Source organism: Malus domestica, chromosome 05 (genome assembly GCF_042453785.1).
Source record: "Malus domestica chromosome 05, GDT2T_hap1".
Lineage (NCBI taxonomy): Eukaryota > Viridiplantae > Streptophyta > Magnoliopsida > Rosales > Rosaceae > Malus > Malus domestica.
The window spans coordinates 19,090,689-19,111,291 of record NC_091665.1 but is presented as its reverse complement, the minus strand read 5'-3'; the positions used below and the strand labels follow the sequence as shown (position 1 = coordinate 19,111,291).

Below are 20,603 nucleotides of genomic sequence, written 5' to 3'. Positions count from 1 at the left end.
ATAATATAAACTCATTAGATTTTGTACTGTTAAATTAATCCTATGGCTCTAATAAAAGAGGTCCTCACAGGTCCTTAAAAAGAGCAACTTAGGAGAGCATTCCTGTATATCGGCCTTACAAAATTGGACAATTGTGTTAAATATTAGAGAAAATAAGTCTCTTACTGAACAAGAACCACAAGGACCATGTTAATTCGACTGCGAGGACAATGTATTAGGAGTGGAGTAGTCAGTTGTGAGTGCGTTATATATAGGATGGCATAAAAAAACAAAATAAATAAAAATAAAAAAAAAACAAATTGACATTAACTAGTGGTACACGACTCTCCCTCCATCCCTCTGTATAACCCATACACGAATAGCACAATTGTGCACGCAAAACCCAAAAGCACGAAACAATTCACAAGTCACAAACTATGGTTCAATTTCACCACATCCGTTTCCTCTCCTTTCTCATAATAACACTAGCAGCAGGCCTCTTCCCGGGCACCCATGCAGTCAACTACAAAGTCACCAACACAGCGGGGGGAACCCCAGGCGGAATTCGGTTCAACAACAAAATCGGAGCAGACTATAGTAGGCAAACCCTAGTCTCCGCCACCAACTTCATATGGATCTTGTTCCAGCAAAACACAGCCGCGGACAGAAAGAGCGTCTCCAAGGTAACCTTAATTGTTGAAAACATCACCGGGGTGGCTTTTGCCGTCAACAATGAGATCCACGTCAGCGCCAGCTACATAGCTGGTTACTCTGGCGATGTGAAGAGGGAGATCACCGGTGTGCTTTACCATGAGTCAACGCATGTGTGGCAATGGAATGGGAACGGTCAAGCCCCAGGGGGGTTGATTGAGGGAATTGCTGATTATGTGAGGTTGAAGGCAGGATACGCGCCAAGTCATTGGGTTCAGCCGGGGCAAGGGGATAGGTGGGACCAGGGGTACGACGTCACTGCTTGGTTTCTAGACTATTTGAATAGTTTGAAAAATGGTTTTGTAGCTGAAATGAATAAGAAAATGAGGAGTGCTTATAATGCTAATTATTTTGTTGATATTCTGGGGAAGAATGTTGATCAGCTTTGGAGTGAGTACAAGGCCAAGTATGGAGGAAGATGAATTAATGTAGTGCTTCTGTAGCCTCATGCAGGCCATGGACCGATGTAAGTAAATAAAAATGCTGTATTAATCTATTTGATCATAGTAAAATGGTGTTCCAATTAATTTGTATGATAGTATTGATTGAATATTGTATATGTTACTAGACTATTAATTTTTTAAAATTTTTTGATGCAATAATAATTCATAAACTACTGGGTCCCGAAACCCTATGGAAGCCGGAAAAATTGTTGGAAACGATCCTATGACCGTCTGTTCAGGGATTCTGGAACGCCTACCAGGGGATCTGTAGAATTCAGTAGCAATTCGACAGCTTGCCTGAGCTGTTGTCCAGTTATTTTCTTTTTCTTTGTTTGAATGAACTAGCCAAAACAACATCGTTTTGAACCAAGCCTTTAAAAAAAATTCTAACGCTACAGATCCGAGCCTTTAACGCTTCATTGACCCCCCCCCCCTCCCATTCCCTAAATCAAACCCCCATTCTTGTTCTTGAGCACCACCACCTGTCGCCGGCGCACCGGGTCAACCGAAATATTTTGAAGCTTTTACACTAGGATCCCATGAGATTGGAATCCTAGAGTGAAATTTTTTCAAACAGGTCAATGGATAGGACATGTTTTAAGAATCAAAATCTTGTGTTAGAATTGTGAAACAGATCAAAATGGATAGGATCCCATGGTAAATGGAGTGAGAGATATTTTTATGTGTGTAGTGACAAATAAGACACGTTATTCCAATGGGTGTTTTATTTATTATTTTTTATTTATTTATTTTTTTAACAAATAATATTTTTTACATTAAAAGAATGAGTGAGTAGGCTAAACTTCACAATGAACGAGTAATAATATAATTTAAATTTGTTTTTAACGAGAATTAAACTTAAAACCTTTCACTTACAAATAAAAAAAAAATTATTATGCGTAGGACTAAAAGGCTCACGTTATTTCTTCTTGTTTCATGCCTACTGCTTCAATAAAAATCAAATGTGTCCTCCCCTAATAATAATTTATCTTAAAGTTATTGCTTCCATAAAAGTCAAATATGTGCTCCCCTAATAATAACTTATCTCCAAGTTATTGCTTCCTTAAAAGTTAAATGTGTCCACCCCTAATAATAACTTATCTCAAATGTGTCATCCACTAATCAACTTGCATATTTTTTTAAGGGGCACTTTGATCCAAGTCTAAAAATTTTAGTTGTTTCCAGATTAAGTCCAGTTTTATTTAAGAGTAATGCAAGTAGAAAGACTAAATTTGTAAATAAAATTTTATAAACTAAATAACATGAAAGTTGATGATTGGACTATTACTTAGGCGTTGATAAACGTGTTCATTCATATTGGTAACATATAATTTAGTTTGTAAATTTTGTCTACAAATTTTGTCTCGTTAGCATTACCCTTTATTTAATTTGTTATTATATTCATTTTTTCCTTTAGAATAAAAATATCATTTGATTTAAATTTTCTTAAATTTAAAAATTTATATGGCTTTATCCTACTATCTTGTACGTATTCTATATCAATCTTAATTAATATCGTACTTTTAAAAAATTTATATGGCTTTATCTACCCACTTTCTAATAATAAAAACATTTTAAAAATTCATAAACAACAGATATAAGTTATCAAAAATTAAACATTGTGGGAGGTAAGAAACCCGTTATATTAATATAATTAATCTATAATATATTATAAAAAAGAAAATCATGTGAGGTAGATTATAAACAAAAATGACACACCCCGACCGAGATCAAGGTATGTTGGCCGTCACGTGAGAGTGACGTAGCCATGTGCACATTGCGGAAGCGATAATGATAAGAATTATACGAATAATTGAAAACCAAATTACTAGAGTGCACTACTAAACAGAAAATGATAGGAGTCAGTTACAAAAGTAAACACTCCTAATCAGAGCATAAAGTCTAGGTGCAGTCCAGTAGGACAAGTACTAGTTATACAGTACCAGGAATGTCTTACTATTATTCAGATAAGATAGAACTGCCGACGTCCCCAAGCCACCAACAACAAGCTTACTTAAAACCTAAAGGGGCGCAAAATAGAAAACGTGAGTGGCCAAAAACAAATGTTTTACAAAAATCATTTCATTTATCAACATATCTAACCCCTCGCTGTAAAACATGTATAATTTTTCCAGAATCAAGATATAAGCATATATATATATATATATATATATATATATATGAAATCATAACAATTCAATTCATGCTTCACATAATCATATTCATATGTATGCCATGCTAAAATATAACAAAGTAAACAATCCAGGTAAGAATGATTTCATAGAAATATGATATGTTAGCCGGAACCCTTGTGGTAGTCTATACGGCTGAATTCATAGCTCAAAAGTCAATCTAGCCAGAGTCACTACAATGACCTATACGGCAATATACTGCACATAAGTCGGAACCACTAAAAAGGGGTCTATGCGACAAGATTTGGTGTAATATAATTATACTCAATTCTATTCTCTCATAATAGCCGGGCGATAAATCGCTAGTCACCTACGAGTCAGAACCATAAATAAGGTCTGTACGACAAGACTGTGCACTTAAGTTGGATCCAATATGAGCATATAGTGCGGGAGGTGATGTAAATAAACAGGCCTGTACTTCACATCTCTGGCTAAATAACAAACACCATAGGTGCAGTTTTATGAGTTCAACATTATTCAATCACATATCACATCATCGATGATTCATATAACCAAACATAACTTACCTGAACTTACCTGTGCCTCCACAGCACTACATTTATATATATATGCAACCATGAAATGCATATTCATAATATAAAAGCATTTGGCATATTATTTCAAAGCATACTTTCCTAAAAAATGCATTTCTGGGAAATATATCAAGGTATATAAATATATACTGAAAACAAAAGCCCACTCACTGGTATATCGACAGGTCGTAACCCCCGAGTCGCTCGTGGATACGCTTGTCCACGGAATAAGTCTCACCTATATGCGAATTAAGTATAAAAACGTTATTTTAAAGCACATAGGCAAAACTAGTTAATAACTTCTCATACAATGCTCAATTTGGGTATATGAATATATCACAGTGATCTACACAATCTCAGCATCATCCCCAAATTTTCAAAATAATTTTCTGACCCCGTACGCGCCGGCTAAGGTACGGCAATACGCGCGGCCACGCGCAGGGGATCTTGACGGATTCTACAAACGGCGTCAGGAATATTCCTTAGAATATTCTGTTAAATCCTAACGGTAACCATCCAATTTGACTGACCGCGTCAGCATATTCAGTCCAAACTGACGGAATATGCTGTCTTCGTCTACGGCGAGTCGCTGGTCGTCGGAAAACTGGGTAAAACTTTAAACTCACTATTCTCACTCGTTTTTCAACCATTTTTCATGAAATTTGAACCATATGAAAGCTTAGAGTGAGAAGAATGGCGTTATACCTATTTGAAGCTTCAAATCTCACGAAATCACGTCGGGGAAGCTTCGAAATTCCGACCAAAACTGCAACTCTTCGTTTCTCGCGATCCCGACTTCCAAATTCCTCGACGAACTACCTCGAGACTCATGAGGTCCTCATTAAGCTTCCTATGAGCTTAGATTTCCCTAAAACACAAGGTTTTATGTGAGTTTGAACAGTGCATGAAAATTGGGTCACGGGTTCACGAGTTTTCGAATGATTCCTTACCTGAAGCTGGTGTCAAAGAATTCGTAGCACCACGAGGAACACAATGGTGACAATTACACCCTCGATCTGCAAGGTTTGGGGTGAGTTAAAGATTGTCCATACGAAAGAGGGAAGAGAGAGAGTGAAAACCGAGAGAGACAGAGAGTACGGGGAGTGAGAGAAAGAAGGGAAGAGTGATGTGTGTGGTCCAAAACTAGTCAACAACCCAATCACAACCAAACCTTTTTAGTTCTTAAGTGGTTCCAAAAACTTAGGAGAAGCTTAATTAATCCATCTCAAAACAAATCACGCACCACACATTTTAATGTCCAAGGGTAAATTAGTCTTTTCACATCAACGATAATTATTTCTCGGGACGGGCTGTGACAATCTCCCTACCTTATAAAATTTCATCCTAGAAATTACATACAACCAATACATGTACTAGTAATCATAAAACAATCGTGGATATATCTCTCTCATCCGATCCTCTGTTTCCCAAGTAGCTTATTCCACTGAATGATTTCTCCATATAACTTTCACCAAGCATACGTCACTGGTTCCTCATCATAAGTCAAATCCGGAGTAATTTTCGAAGGTTGAGGAGGAATCACATGTGAATGATCTGAAACATAATGTCGAAACATGAAACACATCGTGCACCCTTCGACAACTCTGGAGGCAACTCAAGCTTGTAAGCAACCTCACCGACTCGCTCAGTGATCATATATGGTCCAATGTACCAAGGACTCAACTTTCCTTTCTTTCCAAATCGTACAACACCTTTCCAAGGTGATAGCTTCAGAAATACCCAATCACCTTCATTATACTTCCGATCAGTGGCATGCTTATCTATTATGCTCTTTTGTCGATCTTGGGCCGCTTTCAGGTTAGACTTAATTACCTGAACATTTTGAGTAGTCACATCCACAATCTCAGGGCCCACTAAAACTCTTTCAAAAACTCTGACCAACATAGAGGCGTACGACAAGATTTCCCATAAAGTGCCTTAAATGGTGCCATACCAATGCTCGAATGATAACTGTTGTTGTAGGCGAACTTCATCAAATCCAAACAATCATGCCAACTATCTCCAAACTGCAGCACTGAAGATCTCAACATATCCTCTAATGTCTGAATAGTTCTCTAAGATTGTCCATCTGTCTGAGGATGATATGTCGTATTATAAAGCAATCTCGTACCAAGAGCTTCCTGGAATGCTATCCAGAACTTGGAAGTAAATCTGGGATCCTGATGCGAGATAATATTAACTAGCACACCGTGATACTTCACAATCTGCGATATAAATAACTTAGCTGATCGGCTTAACGAATACTTCTCCCTCATTGGAATAAAATGTGCTGACTTCGTAAGCCGATCAACTACCACCCAAATTCCTTCATAACCATTCTGTGTACGAGGGAGCTTATACACAAAATCCATAGTACTATTTTCCCATTTCCACTGTGGAACGAAAAGTGGCTGCATTAATCCAAACGGCTTCTTCCTTTCAGCTTTAACCTGTTGGCAAATGGCACACCTACTCACATATTCGGCGATTTCCCTTTTCATACCCGGCCAATTATAAAATGGTCTAATGGTATGATACATCTTAGTGCCTCCTGGATGCATTGCATATGCTGAAATATGTGCTTCATCCAAAATTTCTTTCTTTAACTCTGCATTATTCAGCACATACATTCTGCTTTCCTGCATAAGCATGCCATCAGTTTCTCGAATTCTAAAATCTTTCTTTTTGCCTTGTTTCCTTGCTTGAACTATTTCTTGAGCCTCTTCATCATTCATTTGAGTCTCAAGTACATGGTCAACTAAAATTGGCCTAACTTGAAAATTAGCAAGCAGAGCTTCTTCTCGATCTTCCACTCCTAACCCCACTCTAGTGGACCTCAAATCTGTTAGAAGGGGAACGTGACAATCATAAATGGCATTAAGTTTCACTAGAGTCTTCCTACTAAGTGCATCTACCACTGCATTTGCACAACCGGGATGATACTCAATCGTGCAATCATAGTCACTAAGTAACTCAATCCACCTCCGCTGTCGAAGATTAAGATCTCTATGAGTAAACAAATACTGAAGACTCTTATGATCTGTAAAGATCTTACATTTCTCACCATAAAGATAATGTCTCCAAATCTTCAAGGCAAAGATGATAGCTACTAATTCCAAATCATGTATAGGGTAATTCTTCTCATGAGGTTTCAACTGTCTCGAAGCATAAGCAATCACCCTACCATGTTGCATTAATACATAACCCAAACCATTCAGAGAAGTATCACTATAAACCTCATAATTACCGCTATCATCTGGAAGCGCTAGAACATGAGCATGAGTGAGATAGTACTTCAACTGCTGGAAACTTTGCTCACAATTATTATCCCACTTAAACTTAACATCCTTTCACGTCAATCTCATCAATGGCAAAGCAATCACTGAAAAATCCTTAACGAACCATCTATAATAGCCTGCTAAGCCTGCTAAGCCAAGAAAACTCCGTACCTCTGTGACGGTTCGAGGTTGCTCCCAATTCTTCACAACTGCCACTTTCTGAGAATCCACTTGAATGCCTTGAGCAGAAATGACATGTTCCAAAAATGCCACTTGATTCAACTAGAATTCACATTTGCTAAACTTAGCATATAGTTGGTGTTCCCTCAAACTGCTCAACACCAACTTCAGATGTCTAGCATGCTCAACCTTAGACTTAGAGTATACCAGAATATCCTCAATGAAGACAATAACAAACTTGTCCAAATATGGCTGGAATACTCAATTCATTAAACCCATAAAAGCTGCTGGTGCATTAGTTAATCCGAATGGCATCACAAGAAACTCATAATGACCATATCGAGTCCTGAATGCGATTTTAGGGACATCTTCATTTTTAATCTTCAACTGATAGTATCCCAACCTCAAGTTAATCTTAGAAAATACGCAGACACTTCTGAGTTGATCAAATAAATCGTCTATACGAGGCAATGGATAACGGTTCTTAATGGTTACCTGATTCAATTGCCTGTAATCAATGCACAGCCTCAAAGTTCCATCTTTCTTCCTTATAAATAAAACTGGAGCTCCCCAAGGTGAAGTACTCGGCTGAATAAAACCTTTATCCACTAACTCTTGCAACTGGACTTTCAATTCCCTTAATTCAGCAAGAGCCATTCTATAAGGAGTTAAGGATATGGGATTCGTACCTGGAAGCAGATCAATAACAAACTCCACCTTTCTGTCTAGCAACAATTCAGGCAAATCCTCAGGGAATACATCCAGAAAATATCTGACCACCCGAACATCCTTCACACTACTAGGAGCATCATTATTCAACACCACATGAGCCAAATATCCCTGACAACCTTTCGACAACAATCTCTTTGCTTTCATGGTTGAAATAATACCATGCCTCACCCCACTAGGCTCTCCTACAAATGTAACTTCAGGTAATCCAGGACAATGAAATGTGATTGTCTTCCCATAACAATCTATCTTGGCATGACTATAGTGCAACCAATCAGTGCCCAAAATCACATTAAAATCCATAATATCCAACAGCATAAGATTAGCCGGCATAATAATATTGTCTACTATCACTGACATCCTGGATATACCTGATCCACAAAACATCTATCCCTTCTAGGCATAGAAAATTTGAAATTATATCCTAGAGGTGTAGGATGAGGTTGTGTCACTTGAGCGAATGTATGACAAAATAACAGAATGTGTAGCACCACAATTAATCAATACTCAAGCAAAATGACCAAGAATATTTAACGTACCCATAATTAAATTTGGATTATTCTAGGCATCTTGCAGTGACATGTTATGGATATGCCTCTGATTCTGTTGTCGTCCACCGTGACCTCTGTTGGCATGATTACCACATCCCTGCCTTTGCTGACCCGACTGCCTTAAAGATCCTGCATTACTAGCAGCAATCTCTCCCTGTTGGGGCTGTCCCCATTGGTACCATTGAGATCCACCGGCTGAATGTGGCTGATAAGACATAGATCCTCCCTGATACTAAGGATACCCACTCTGATATTGAGGATCCTGAGAGTACTACTGCTGTCATGAGGTGTAGGGAGCGGCGTCGCCCTGGTAGTGGTAGGCACCTCATCGTCCAGTCTGAGTGTAACCACTAGATCCTGAAGCTTGCTGAGTCGGTGCAGATGGTGGGAAAGAAGGTTGTTGGGGTCTCTGCTGATTCTAAGGGCATTGGGCAGCCTTATGACCCATCTATCCACAAGTAAAACATCCATTGCTGCCTTTCCTACATTCCCCAAAATGCCGATTATTACACCTGTGGCATAAGGGAGCACTGGATTAACCTGAACCACCAAAATCTCTCTGTCTATGGAACCTCGAACCTCCAGTGAATCTACCACCTCTTCTTTGCATATTAGTACTCAATCCTCTGCTAAAAGAGCTGGAACTGCCATCACTTCTCTTAAAGTTCTGGGTCTTGTGGGGTCCCTGAAATGCTTGCCCTTTTCCTTTGTCATCTCATCTCTGGCCCCCATTCTTTCCTTCCTTATCCTCACTTTCACAAAGCATGTTCTCTGAGGCCTTAATCCTCAGTAGAATCTCATAAAACTCCTGGTAAGAGGCACAGTGAGTTGATGTAGCTATGGAACGCCATTTCTTCTTAGTACCCAAACTGAAACGGCGAAGCATCTTTATCAGATTAGCAGCAACTTCCGGATCATATCTCGATAGATCAGTAAACATCCTATAATACTCATTAGCGGACATCTTTCCTTGCCTCAGATGAGTAAACTCTTAAGATCGATATACGCAGGAGGAATGAACCTTTTCCGAAACAGCTCCTTAAACACTCCCCAGTCCACAATCTCTTCTAGGGTCAACTGGTAAGACTATTGTCTCCACCAGGATGCAGGCTGTTCTCCCAAAAACCAGCTAGTCATCTCGACCCACCTATCAGAAGAAAGATTCCCTTGACTCTGTATCACCTGAAAGGTCTTCTCCACATGATTCAGCAATTTTTCTGCCCCCTCATGACCTTCATTTCCAATGAAGTGAGTCAACTTCAGATTATGAACTGTCTCAAAAGGTGTCCTCTAGGGAGTACAGAATGCTGTCTGAATGGCAGAAACTATAGCTTCCCTTAATTGAGCTATATCAGGGAAACTAGATTCAGCTGATTGACGGGGCTTTCTACGAGGCGGCATAGTTCTGACATAAGAAATCACAAGGATTAGAATATTCAAGAATTATACAGGACTGCTAAACCTAGGCTCTGATACCAAACTGACACACCCCGATCGAGATCGAGGCATGCTGGTCGTCATGTGAGAGTGACGTAGCCATGTGCATAGTGCGGAAGCGATAATGATAAGAATTATATGAATAATTGAAAACCAAATTACTAGAGTGCACTACTAAACAGAAAATGATAGGAGTTAGTTACAACAGTAAACACTCCTAATCAGAGCATAAAGTCTAGGTGCAATCCAGTAGGATAAGTACTAGTTATACAGTACCAGGAATGTCCTACTATTATTCAGATAAGACAGAACTGCCGACGTCCTCAAGCCACCAACAAAAAGCTTACTTAAAACCTAAAGGGGTGCAAAACAGAAAACATGAGTGGGCAAAAACAAATGTTTTACAAAACTCATTTCATTTATCAACATATCTAACCCCTCGCTGTAAAACATGTATAATTTTTCCAGAATCAAGATATAAGCATATACATATACATATATATATATATATCTGAAATCATAAAAATTCAATTCATGCTTCACATAATCATATTCATATGTATGCCATGCCAAAATATAACAAAGTAAACAATCCAGGTAAGAATGATTTCATAGAAATATGATATGTTAGCCGGAACCCCTGTGGTAGTCTGTACGGCTGAATTCATAGCTCAAAAGTCAATCTAGCCAGAGTCACTACAATGACCTATAAGACAATATACTGCATATAAGTTGGAACCACTAAAAAGGGGTCTGTGCGACAAGATTGGGTGTAATATAATTATGCTCAATTCTATTCTCTCATAAGAGCTGGGCGATAAATCGCTAGTCACCTATGAGTCGGAACCATAAATAAGGTCTGTACGACAAGACTATGCACTTAAGTTGGATCCAATATGAGCATATAGTGCGGGAGGTGACGTAAATAAACAGCTTGTACTTCACATCTTTGGCTAAATAACAAACACCCTAGGTGCAGTTTTATGAGCTCAACATTATTCAATCACATATCACATCATCGATGATTCATATAACCAAACATAACTTACCTGAACTTACCTGTGCCTCCACCGCACCACATTTATATATATATATATATATATGCAACCATGAAATGCATATTCAGAATATAAAAGCATTTGGCATATTATTTCAAAGCATACTTTTCTAAAAAATGCATTTCTGGGAAATATATCAAGTATATAGATATATACTGAAAACAAAAGCCCACTCACTGATATGTCGACGGGTCGTAAACCCCGAGTCACTCGTGGATACGCTCATCATTGGGATAAGTCTCACCTATATGCGAATTAAGTATAAAAATGTTATTTTAAAGCACATAGGCAAAACTAGTTAATAACTTCTCATACAATGCTCAATTTGGGTATATGAATATACCACAGTGATCTACACAACCTCAGGATCATCCCCAAATTTTCAAAATTTTTTTTTGACCCCGCACGCGCCACCACGCGTCGAAATATTCTGTCTTCATCTCTGGCGAGTCACTGGTCGTCGGAAAATTGGGTAAAACTTTAAACTCACTATTCTCACTCGTTTTTCAACCATTTTTCATGAAATTTGAATCATATGAAAGCTTAGAGTGAGAAGAATGGCGTTATACCTATTTGAAGCTTCAAATCTCACGAAATCACGTCGGGGAAGCTTCGAAATTCCGACCAAAACTGCAACTCTTTGTTTCTCGCGATCCCAACGTCCAAATTCCTCAAACGAACTACCCCGAGACTCGTGAGGATCTCATTCAGCTTCCTATGAGCTTAGATTTCCTTAAAACACAAGGTTTTACGTGAGTATGAACAATGCATGAAATTGGGTTACGGGTTCACGAGTTTTCGAAGGATTCCTTACCTGAAGCTGGTGTCAAATGATTCGTAGCACCACGAGGAACACAATGGTGACAATTACACCCTCGATCTGCAAGGTTTGGGGTGAGTTGAAGCTTGTCCGTACGAAAGAGGGAAGAGAGAGTGAAAACCGAGAGAGAGAGAGAGTACAAGAGTGAGAGAGAGAAGGGAAAAGTGATGTGTGTGGTCCAAAACTAGTCAACAACTCAATTACAACCAAAGCTTCGTAGTTCCTAAGTGGTTCCAAAAACTTAGGAGAAGCTTAAGTAATCCATCTCAAAACAAATCACGCACCACACGTTTTAACGTCCAAGGGTAAATTAGTCTTTTCACATCAACGATAATTATTTCTCGGGACGGGCTGTGACAAAAAACTATTATATAGGTAGATAAACCAAAGTATTGTTTACCTCCATATATACCTATGATATAGGAAGACAAATACTTTATACCCAGAAAGCAGATATACTCTACAAACTATGAGCAAAAACCATGTGATATAGGTAGATGAAATACTATTAATCTATAATACATATAGTATATAATAGGGTAGATTGATAAAAATAAAAAATAAAAAATTCCTATAATATAGGTAGATAAACATGAACCAAATGTGGCATCCAGATCACTTTCCCACACCATGCCTTGCGTATGAGCCACACAATTTGCTTCACTTTAACCATGATTAAACGGACACAAAAAATTAATGCAAAAAGGGTCGTGCATCGTTCAAAACAGCACCCAGGTAGAAGAATCATTATAACGCGTGTTGTTGTAGAGCAGCAAGTACTATGATAATATGAACGGGTTTCCCTCAGAAAAGTCGTAACGTAACCACCTGCAAATCATGGTGGAGCAACAGTGTAGCCTTCCATTTTGCAATAGCTTTAAGCATAAATGGGGAGGATACTCCCACTTGATGCCTAACAGCAGACCAATACTCAACATCTCATCCCTCATAATCACCCCAAAATCCCCCAAAATCACCCAACCTATCATTCTTACGAGAGTGTTTTAAGTTATGAACGGATTAGTTCAAATCCTATAATTAAGGAATCCGTCCAACTATTAATCTTAAAGTTAAGTGATTATGTGCATTTACATATATAATAATTTATAATCTTAAGGGTATATTTGTGGAACCAAAAATAATAAAAAAAATTATGGAGGCACACCGAGAACTTTTGGGTGAAAATGACAAAATTACCCTCGAGGCACACCGAGATTCCCATGCGCATGCAACGGACAATAACGGCCCAATCAAGGTCAAAGGTGGTCAAGATGGTATTCATTCAAAACCCTTTTCATCAATCCTCATCAAATCCTCCCCACAAGGTAGCTCCCAAATTATTCTTTTCAAATTAGGATTGATTAGCTAATTAATTGATTATTTACCCAATTAATTGATTAATTGCCTAATTGATTGCAATTACACTCAAATCACCACCATAAGTGGCCGGTCCCTATTTCTCCAAATAGGGCCAGCCACAGCCCTATATATAGCTCCTCATTTCTCCAAAAACCTAAATCCAATTCTCTTCTAAAATTCTCCAAATTTCTCTAAACACTTTCTTTCTCAAATTCTAACTTTGGCATCGGAGATTCTTCGTCCAAAGCCCCCCCCTAAATTCATCATGGGCTCGTGAGGCTCTTGGCTTTGACCTAAGGTGTTAATTGTTTTGCAGGTGCATTTTCGTCCAAGAAGAAGAAGGCAGAAATTTGCATCCACAAATTGGGGCCTTCATTGAGATCCTTGATTCAAACGCTTGAAAAAAGACTCTTGCATTCAAGGTTTTTTGTTTCCTTGTTAATTTGTAGATTTTTCATACGTTCTCATTCCTAGAATTTTTTTTTATAAAAATTCTTTGAATCAACGTAAAAGAAAAGGACAATGATAAGAAATTTGGAAACCATGATGAACAAAAATTTCAACGTTCAAGAATTGGGACCGCGGAGATCCACGAGGCTCAACGCGACGGTAAATGGAGTGGCACCACCGCAGTAGTGACCACGATGGCCACCATGGTACTAACCACCGTGGCCATCTTTGGAAGGCCCACAACTCACAGGGAGCAGCAAGCCTAAGCACCAAGGGCAGCCCAAGCCGCTGCCTCAGCAACGCAAGTTCGAGCTCTACACACTGCCCAGGCCCACGGGCCCAAGCCACGTTAACCTAGCATCCTGCACTATTCCAAGCTCCACAGGCCCAAGCCCATGACTTACCGAAACCGAGCCTAGGCCTAACATGCGTCGCATGCAATCCATCCCACTCTCGTGGTGTCCCAAGTAGCCCAAACCGGTCTATGACCGGTTCAACTGTCCTAGCTTCAGATTTCTGGGTCGACGATTGAACCGGGGGCATTCTCACCCCATTTCTCTATGGATTTGACATTTCTTAACTCAAATCTCGCGCCTGGAGTCCATTACACTTTCGTTACTTAAGAAGAATCATTCTGTCTAAGCTCTTCCAACCCAAATGATGAGCAACACTTGTCTCGACAAGTCATAGAGTTGACGAGCGCCCTCGCACAACAGACTACCTTGGTGAATCAACTCTTGCAATACACCGAGATGTAATGTGCCCTTAACAAGGTGTCCCGATATAGGACAAGGGAAAACGAAGAACCTCTCAAGTAGCCACTCAACCATCCATGAATCGAGCCTTCCGGCAGTGTACATTCCCGACTGGGCCCCCTAGATAGCGTACACTGTTGTCTTAGCGTGCGAAAGAGCATGCACTCTTGGTTAGGCCTATGGGCAAGCATACACTCACAGTTGGGACCACACCCCAATGATGAACTTGAGCAACCTTCTAGGTGTAGGTGAAAGGATCATCCACGGCTAGGCCCGTAAGGAGCATCTTTCACCTCACATCGGAGTAGGCAGCACGACGGACGAAGAGAAGTAGTCACTCAATCCGGCTCAAGTTCAACCAGCAGCTTGCGAGAAATTCACTCGCCTGCTAGGGATGTACTATATGCACCATAGCCGCGACGTAGACGAGCCAAGCATGTAGAAGGTCAGCCTAGACCAGCAGGTCAAGAACAGGGGCAGCCGGGAGCTCTACTACCCCAACAAAGGCAAATTCAAGAAGAAATGGAAAAACTCTTGACCTAGTTATTGCATGACTTCCAATGCAACGAGGTCGCCGACGAGGCAGTACGACGAGACATGACCAACATGAGCAGGTCACTCTTCACAGATGAGATTGAGCAGGTAGAGCCTCCACGCAAGTTTAGCATGCCACATTGCACATCTTTCAAAAGAGATAGAGATCCGGAGAGACATTTGAAGCACTACCGAAACACCATGGTCCTTTACCTAGGCCTGGCAATTCCTGACACGACTCGATAACCCGACACGACACGACACAACACGAAATTAACAAGTGTTTGGGTCGACACGATAACGAATCGAGTTATTATCGGGTAACCCGATAAGCACCTCTTAAGATACCGGGTTGGTTTGGGTATACACGTGGGTAACACGATACACGATAAGCAGAATATTAATTTAATAATTTTATAACCCTAAAAATACTATAATTATATATATATATATTAAATTAACTATAATAATTATAATAATTATATGTACTATAATAATTATACCCCCAAAATATTAACTATAATAATTATATATATATAAATTTTAAATTAAATTTTATACCCCGAAAAACTACAATAATTATACATACAAAATAAATAGATTTAAATCTACTTAATAAATATATATATACTATTGAACTTGATGGGATACGAATTATACGAAACTAATTTCAATGATCCAACCGTCAAACTTGTTTGTATATGCTTCGAGATCGCATCATTAAAAAAATCGTAAAAAACAAACATTCAGAGATCAAGTAACCGAACAAAACTTTTAGACGGTTATAAAACGAAAAATCACGATTTAACGGTTATTTTAACTTCGATTTTTAAGATTTTTTACAGCTACACTGCTTTACCCTATATGAATACAATGAAAGAATTCGATCTTCAATTTAAAATATTTACACTAGAATCTTATGTTATACTTAATGAAAGTATGAATAAACTCTTAAGTGTTAGTGAATCTATTGTTTTGATGGGATATGCATTCTACAAAACTAGTTTCAACGATCCAACCGTCAAACATGTTTGTATATACTTCGAGATCGCATACACCAAAAATTACAAAAAAGAAACATTCAGAGATTAAGTAACTGAACAAAATTTTTCGACGGTTATAAAACGAAAAATCACGATTTAACGGTTAGTTTAACTCCGATTTTAATGATTTTTTTACAGCTACACTCCTTGACCCTATATGAATACAATGAATGAATTCGATCTTCAATTTAAAATATTTACACTAGTGGATACCACAAAATCTTGTTATACTTAATGAAAGTATGAATAAACTCTTAAGTATTAGTGAATCTATTGTTTTGATGGGATACGAATTCTATAGAACTAGTTTCAACGATCCAACCATCAAACATGTTTGAATATACTTCCAGATCGCATACACCAAAAATTGAAAAAAACAAACATATAGAGATTAGGTAACGGGATAAAACCTTTCGACGGTTATAAAAAGAAAAATCACGATTTAACGATTATTTGAACTCCGATTTTAATGATTTTTTTACAGCTACACTCCTTGACCCTATATGAATACAATGAATGAATTTGATCTTCAATTTAAAATATTTACACTAATGGATACCACAAAATCTTGTTATACTTAATGAAAGTATGAATAAACTCTTAAGTGTTAGTGAATCTATTGTTTTGATGGGATACGCATTCTACAAACCTAGTTTCAACGAAACAACCGTCAAACATATTTGTATATACTTCCAAATCGCATACACCAAAACTTACAAAAAACAAACATATAGAGATCAAGTAATGGGACAAAACGTTTCCACGGTTATAAAAAGAAAAATCACAATTTAACGATTATTTTAACTCCGATTTTGATGATTCTTTACAGCTACACTCCTTGACCTTATATGAATACAATGAATGAATTTGATCTTCAATTTAAAATGTGTGCACTAGTGGATACCAGAAAATCTTATGTTATACTTAATGAAAGTTTGAATAAACTCTTAAGTGAATCTATTGTTTTGATGGGATACGCATTCTACGAAACTAGTTTCAACGATCTAACCATCAAATATGTTTGTATATACTTCGAGATCGCAAACGCCAAAAATTGCAAAAAACGAACATTCAGAGATCAAGTAACGGGACAAAACTTTTCGACGGCTATCAAACGAAAAATCACGATTTAACGGTTATTTTAACTCCGATTTTGGTGTTTTTTTACAGCTACATTCCTTGACCCTATATGAATACAATGAATGAATTTGATCTTCAATTTAAAAAATTACACTAGTGGATGCCACAAAATCTTATGTTATACTTGATGAAAGTATAAATAAACTATAATAATTATATATATTAATTTAACAATTTTATACCCCTAAAAACTAAAATAATTATATAATATATATATATATATATATATATATATATATTAAATTATGTGTTTTAATGTTTTGAAGTAATATTTATGTGGCAAAGTGTGGAATGAGCAAATTTAAGAAATTTTTTTTTTTTCTTAATGGGTCATAACGGGTCGGGTTACTTTACCCGTTGGGTAAAGTCACCCGACATGTTAAGTACCTGTTAAGATAACAAGTGTGACACGACACGACCTGTTAAGATAATAGGTGTTACACGAAAACGACACGAACACGACAGGCACGACCCGTTTGCCAGGCCTACCTTTACTGGAACAACAATGCTCTTATGTGTAAGATATTCGCCACCATTTTACGAGGCGAGACGCAAGAGTGGTTTAACACCTTACCGCCACGATCCATCTGGATTTTTGATGATCATTCCTTGATTTTCACCAAAGAATACTCGTCTTACCGCTTGATCAAGAAGAAGTCCAATCATTTGTTCAATGTGAAGAAAAATTTGAAAGAGTCGCTCCGCGACTACGTGAAGAGGTTCAAAGTAGAGAAAGCTAAGATAATTGGATGCAATGACTTGATAGCAAGTGCAACCTTCCAAAAAGGACTTCTCGTAGACTATCTGTTGTTTGGAAAATTGATCATGAAAAAAGATGTAACCTTGGTAGACTTTTTCGCTATGGGAGAGAAGCATGCACTTTGGGATGAGGCTTGGCGAGCAGACAAAGCACCAGAGTAGCCTTGAAAAGAATGGTAGTGGCTAAAAAAAAAAGGACAAAAATGGCCAAACGTAGGGACCGATCCTGACTAAAGGAGGCCCAACAACCAAGAACTACTTAAAGTTCACAATCCCGATCCACCAAATCCTTCGCGACATCAAGAACGAGTCATGGTTCAAGTTGTTGATGTAAGAATATGATCATGACTATAATTCCTAAGGCATGCTATTTGTTTCAGATCTGTATAGAAAAGTCCCAATGTAAAAAGGTATACTTAATCCTTATTTGTGAAGGATTGAATGAAAGTATGAAAATTGGTTTTAACATTTTGTATACAATAAGGTAAACATATTCAGTGTTGAATAAAGATTCTAATAGGAGAATTACATGGATTGATTGTGTATAAATAGTAGCCTTTGCTTTCACAAAACATACGCTCATTATTGAACTAAGGCCTATTGTTAGTTCGAGTATTATTGGTTTTGACAGAGAGGAGAATGTCTACTACTTGTTTGATCATAGCTTCATCTATTACTGTTGCAGGTTGGTTTATATTTCATACTTGTAGTATATTAATTGTTTTGGTTATTCGTGGTTTATTTAACTTGACTAAGATCTCTAGGAGGCTTTATTGGTTCTTACAGTTGAAACAATCGAAGGGAGATACTTCCAAGTTGGATCATACCAAGTACTGCGCATTATAACGAGGTCCCGGTCACACAACTAACGACTGCTACACTTGGAAGAATTACTTAGAGAAGCTTGTGAAGGAAGGCAAGGTCGACAGATACTTGGACAAGCCAACTGCGCAGCCTAGAAGGAAAGCGGACGTTGATGAAGAGCCACCCAACAAGGCGATTTAGATTAATGGCATCTTCGCCGAGTCTGAGCACTTAGGGGCCACCAATAATTCAAAGAAGAGGAAGATCCAGCATGCATTACTAGTTCCTAGGTCCAGGCAGTCGACACCCAACCTGGACCCATTGTGGGCTTCATCGAGCAAGATGTCGAAGGTGTCGATTTCCTGCTTGACAATGCACTAGTGGTATCTGTCCAACTGGCCCATTCCATAGTCGATAGAATGATGGTTGACAATGCAAGTGCAGTCAACCTACTTCAGCTCTCAGTAATTCAGAAAATGAGCCTTGAAAGGACAATTATACACCTAGCAGAAGTACTCACCGGATTTAATGGACACACATCGACTGCCATCGACCACATTATACTTGACATGAAAACACCGCCAGTTGTCTCAAAGCCGACGTTCACAATAGTAAGCGACCTGTTTCCCTGCAATGGGATTCTAGGGAGACATTGGCTAATAAAGCTGGACACTGTCACTTTTGTCATGTATCAAAAAATCCAATTCCACATCTCGGGAGGAAGAGTCTGAGAAATCAAGTCTGACCGGGCCGCATCTCGATGATGTACTGCGCAAGTATTGAAGAAATCAAAGAAGAAGACATTTACCCTTGTAAAGGCTATCGAGGTCTAAAGAGATGATGAAGTTACCATATAGAAATTACAGCAAGCGGACTAAGAAAATGGTGTTCAAACTAACGCGCCAGCAGACAAGATTGGATGGAAACCTAAAAAGGACGCCGAGCACATCATTCTTGATCCCTAATAGCTGGAGAAGACTGCTAGAATCAGTTTACATCTGTGCCAAAAGGAAAAAGAAGAACTCATGGTTTTCCTTCAGGAAAATCACGACATATTAGCATGGTCACCTTCTGATATGCCCAACATTGACCCCGAGATAGCTTGCCACAAGTTGCATGTCAACCCCACTGCTAAACCAGTGATCCACAAAAAGAAGGCATTTCGCACCTAAGCGAGTAGCGATCATCGAAGCGGAGATTGACAAACTACTGAAGGTCAGATTTATAGAAAAGGTAGCACAATCAGCAGGGGTTGCCAATGTCGTGCTAGTGAAAAAGAAAGAGAAAGGCAAATGGAAGGTTTGCGTAGACTACACTGACCTCAACAAAGCATGCCCGAAGGATCCTTATCCACTTCCCCAAATTGATCTATTAGTAGATTCAACTTTTGGAAACCAGCTGCTCAGTTTCTTGGATGCATACTCTGGATACAACTAAATACCCATGTACTAGCCCAACAATGAGAAAACCGCGTTCATGATTGAGCAAGGCGCCTACTGCTATAAGGTCATGACCTTTGGCCTTAAGAATGCGGGAGCCATTTACCAAAGGTTAGTAAACATGATGTTCAAGAAGAAAATTGGAGTAACCATGGAGGTCTATGTCGAAGACATCATGGTGAAAGGCAAGCAGCGATCAGACCACATCGACAATTTGGCAGAAACTTTCAACATCCTTAGAAGATACAAGATGAAGTTCAATCTCGCCAAATGCACATTGGGAGTATCTTCAGGCAGATTCTTAGGGTACCTGGTAACCTAACGAGGAATCGAAGCACATCTCAATCCAATCCGAGCGATCCTAGAGATGAAATCTCCAACTACCTTGAAGAAGATCTACAGCTTGACC

At 38.6% G+C, this 20,603-nt stretch overlaps 1 protein-coding gene across 1 annotated transcript; it reads left to right on the top strand.

Annotated features, from left to right (window-relative positions):
* The first annotated feature begins 234 nt into the window (after positions 1-234).
* On the top strand, positions 235-1,217 carry LOC103429378 (uncharacterized). Its single transcript, XM_008367531.4, has one exon. It carries the CDS (start codon positions 417-419, stop codon positions 1,110-1,112), a length of 696 nt encoding a protein of 231 aa, XP_008365753.1. The 5' UTR covers positions 235-416; the 3' UTR covers positions 1,113-1,217.
* Positions 1,218-20,603: the final 19,386 nt, after the last annotated feature.

Excerpts from the sequence above, each read along its gene's own strand:
- LOC103429378 (XM_008367531.4), top strand. The coding sequence starts at position 417 with ATGGTTCAATTTCACCACATCCGTTTCCTCTCCTTTCTCATAATAACA.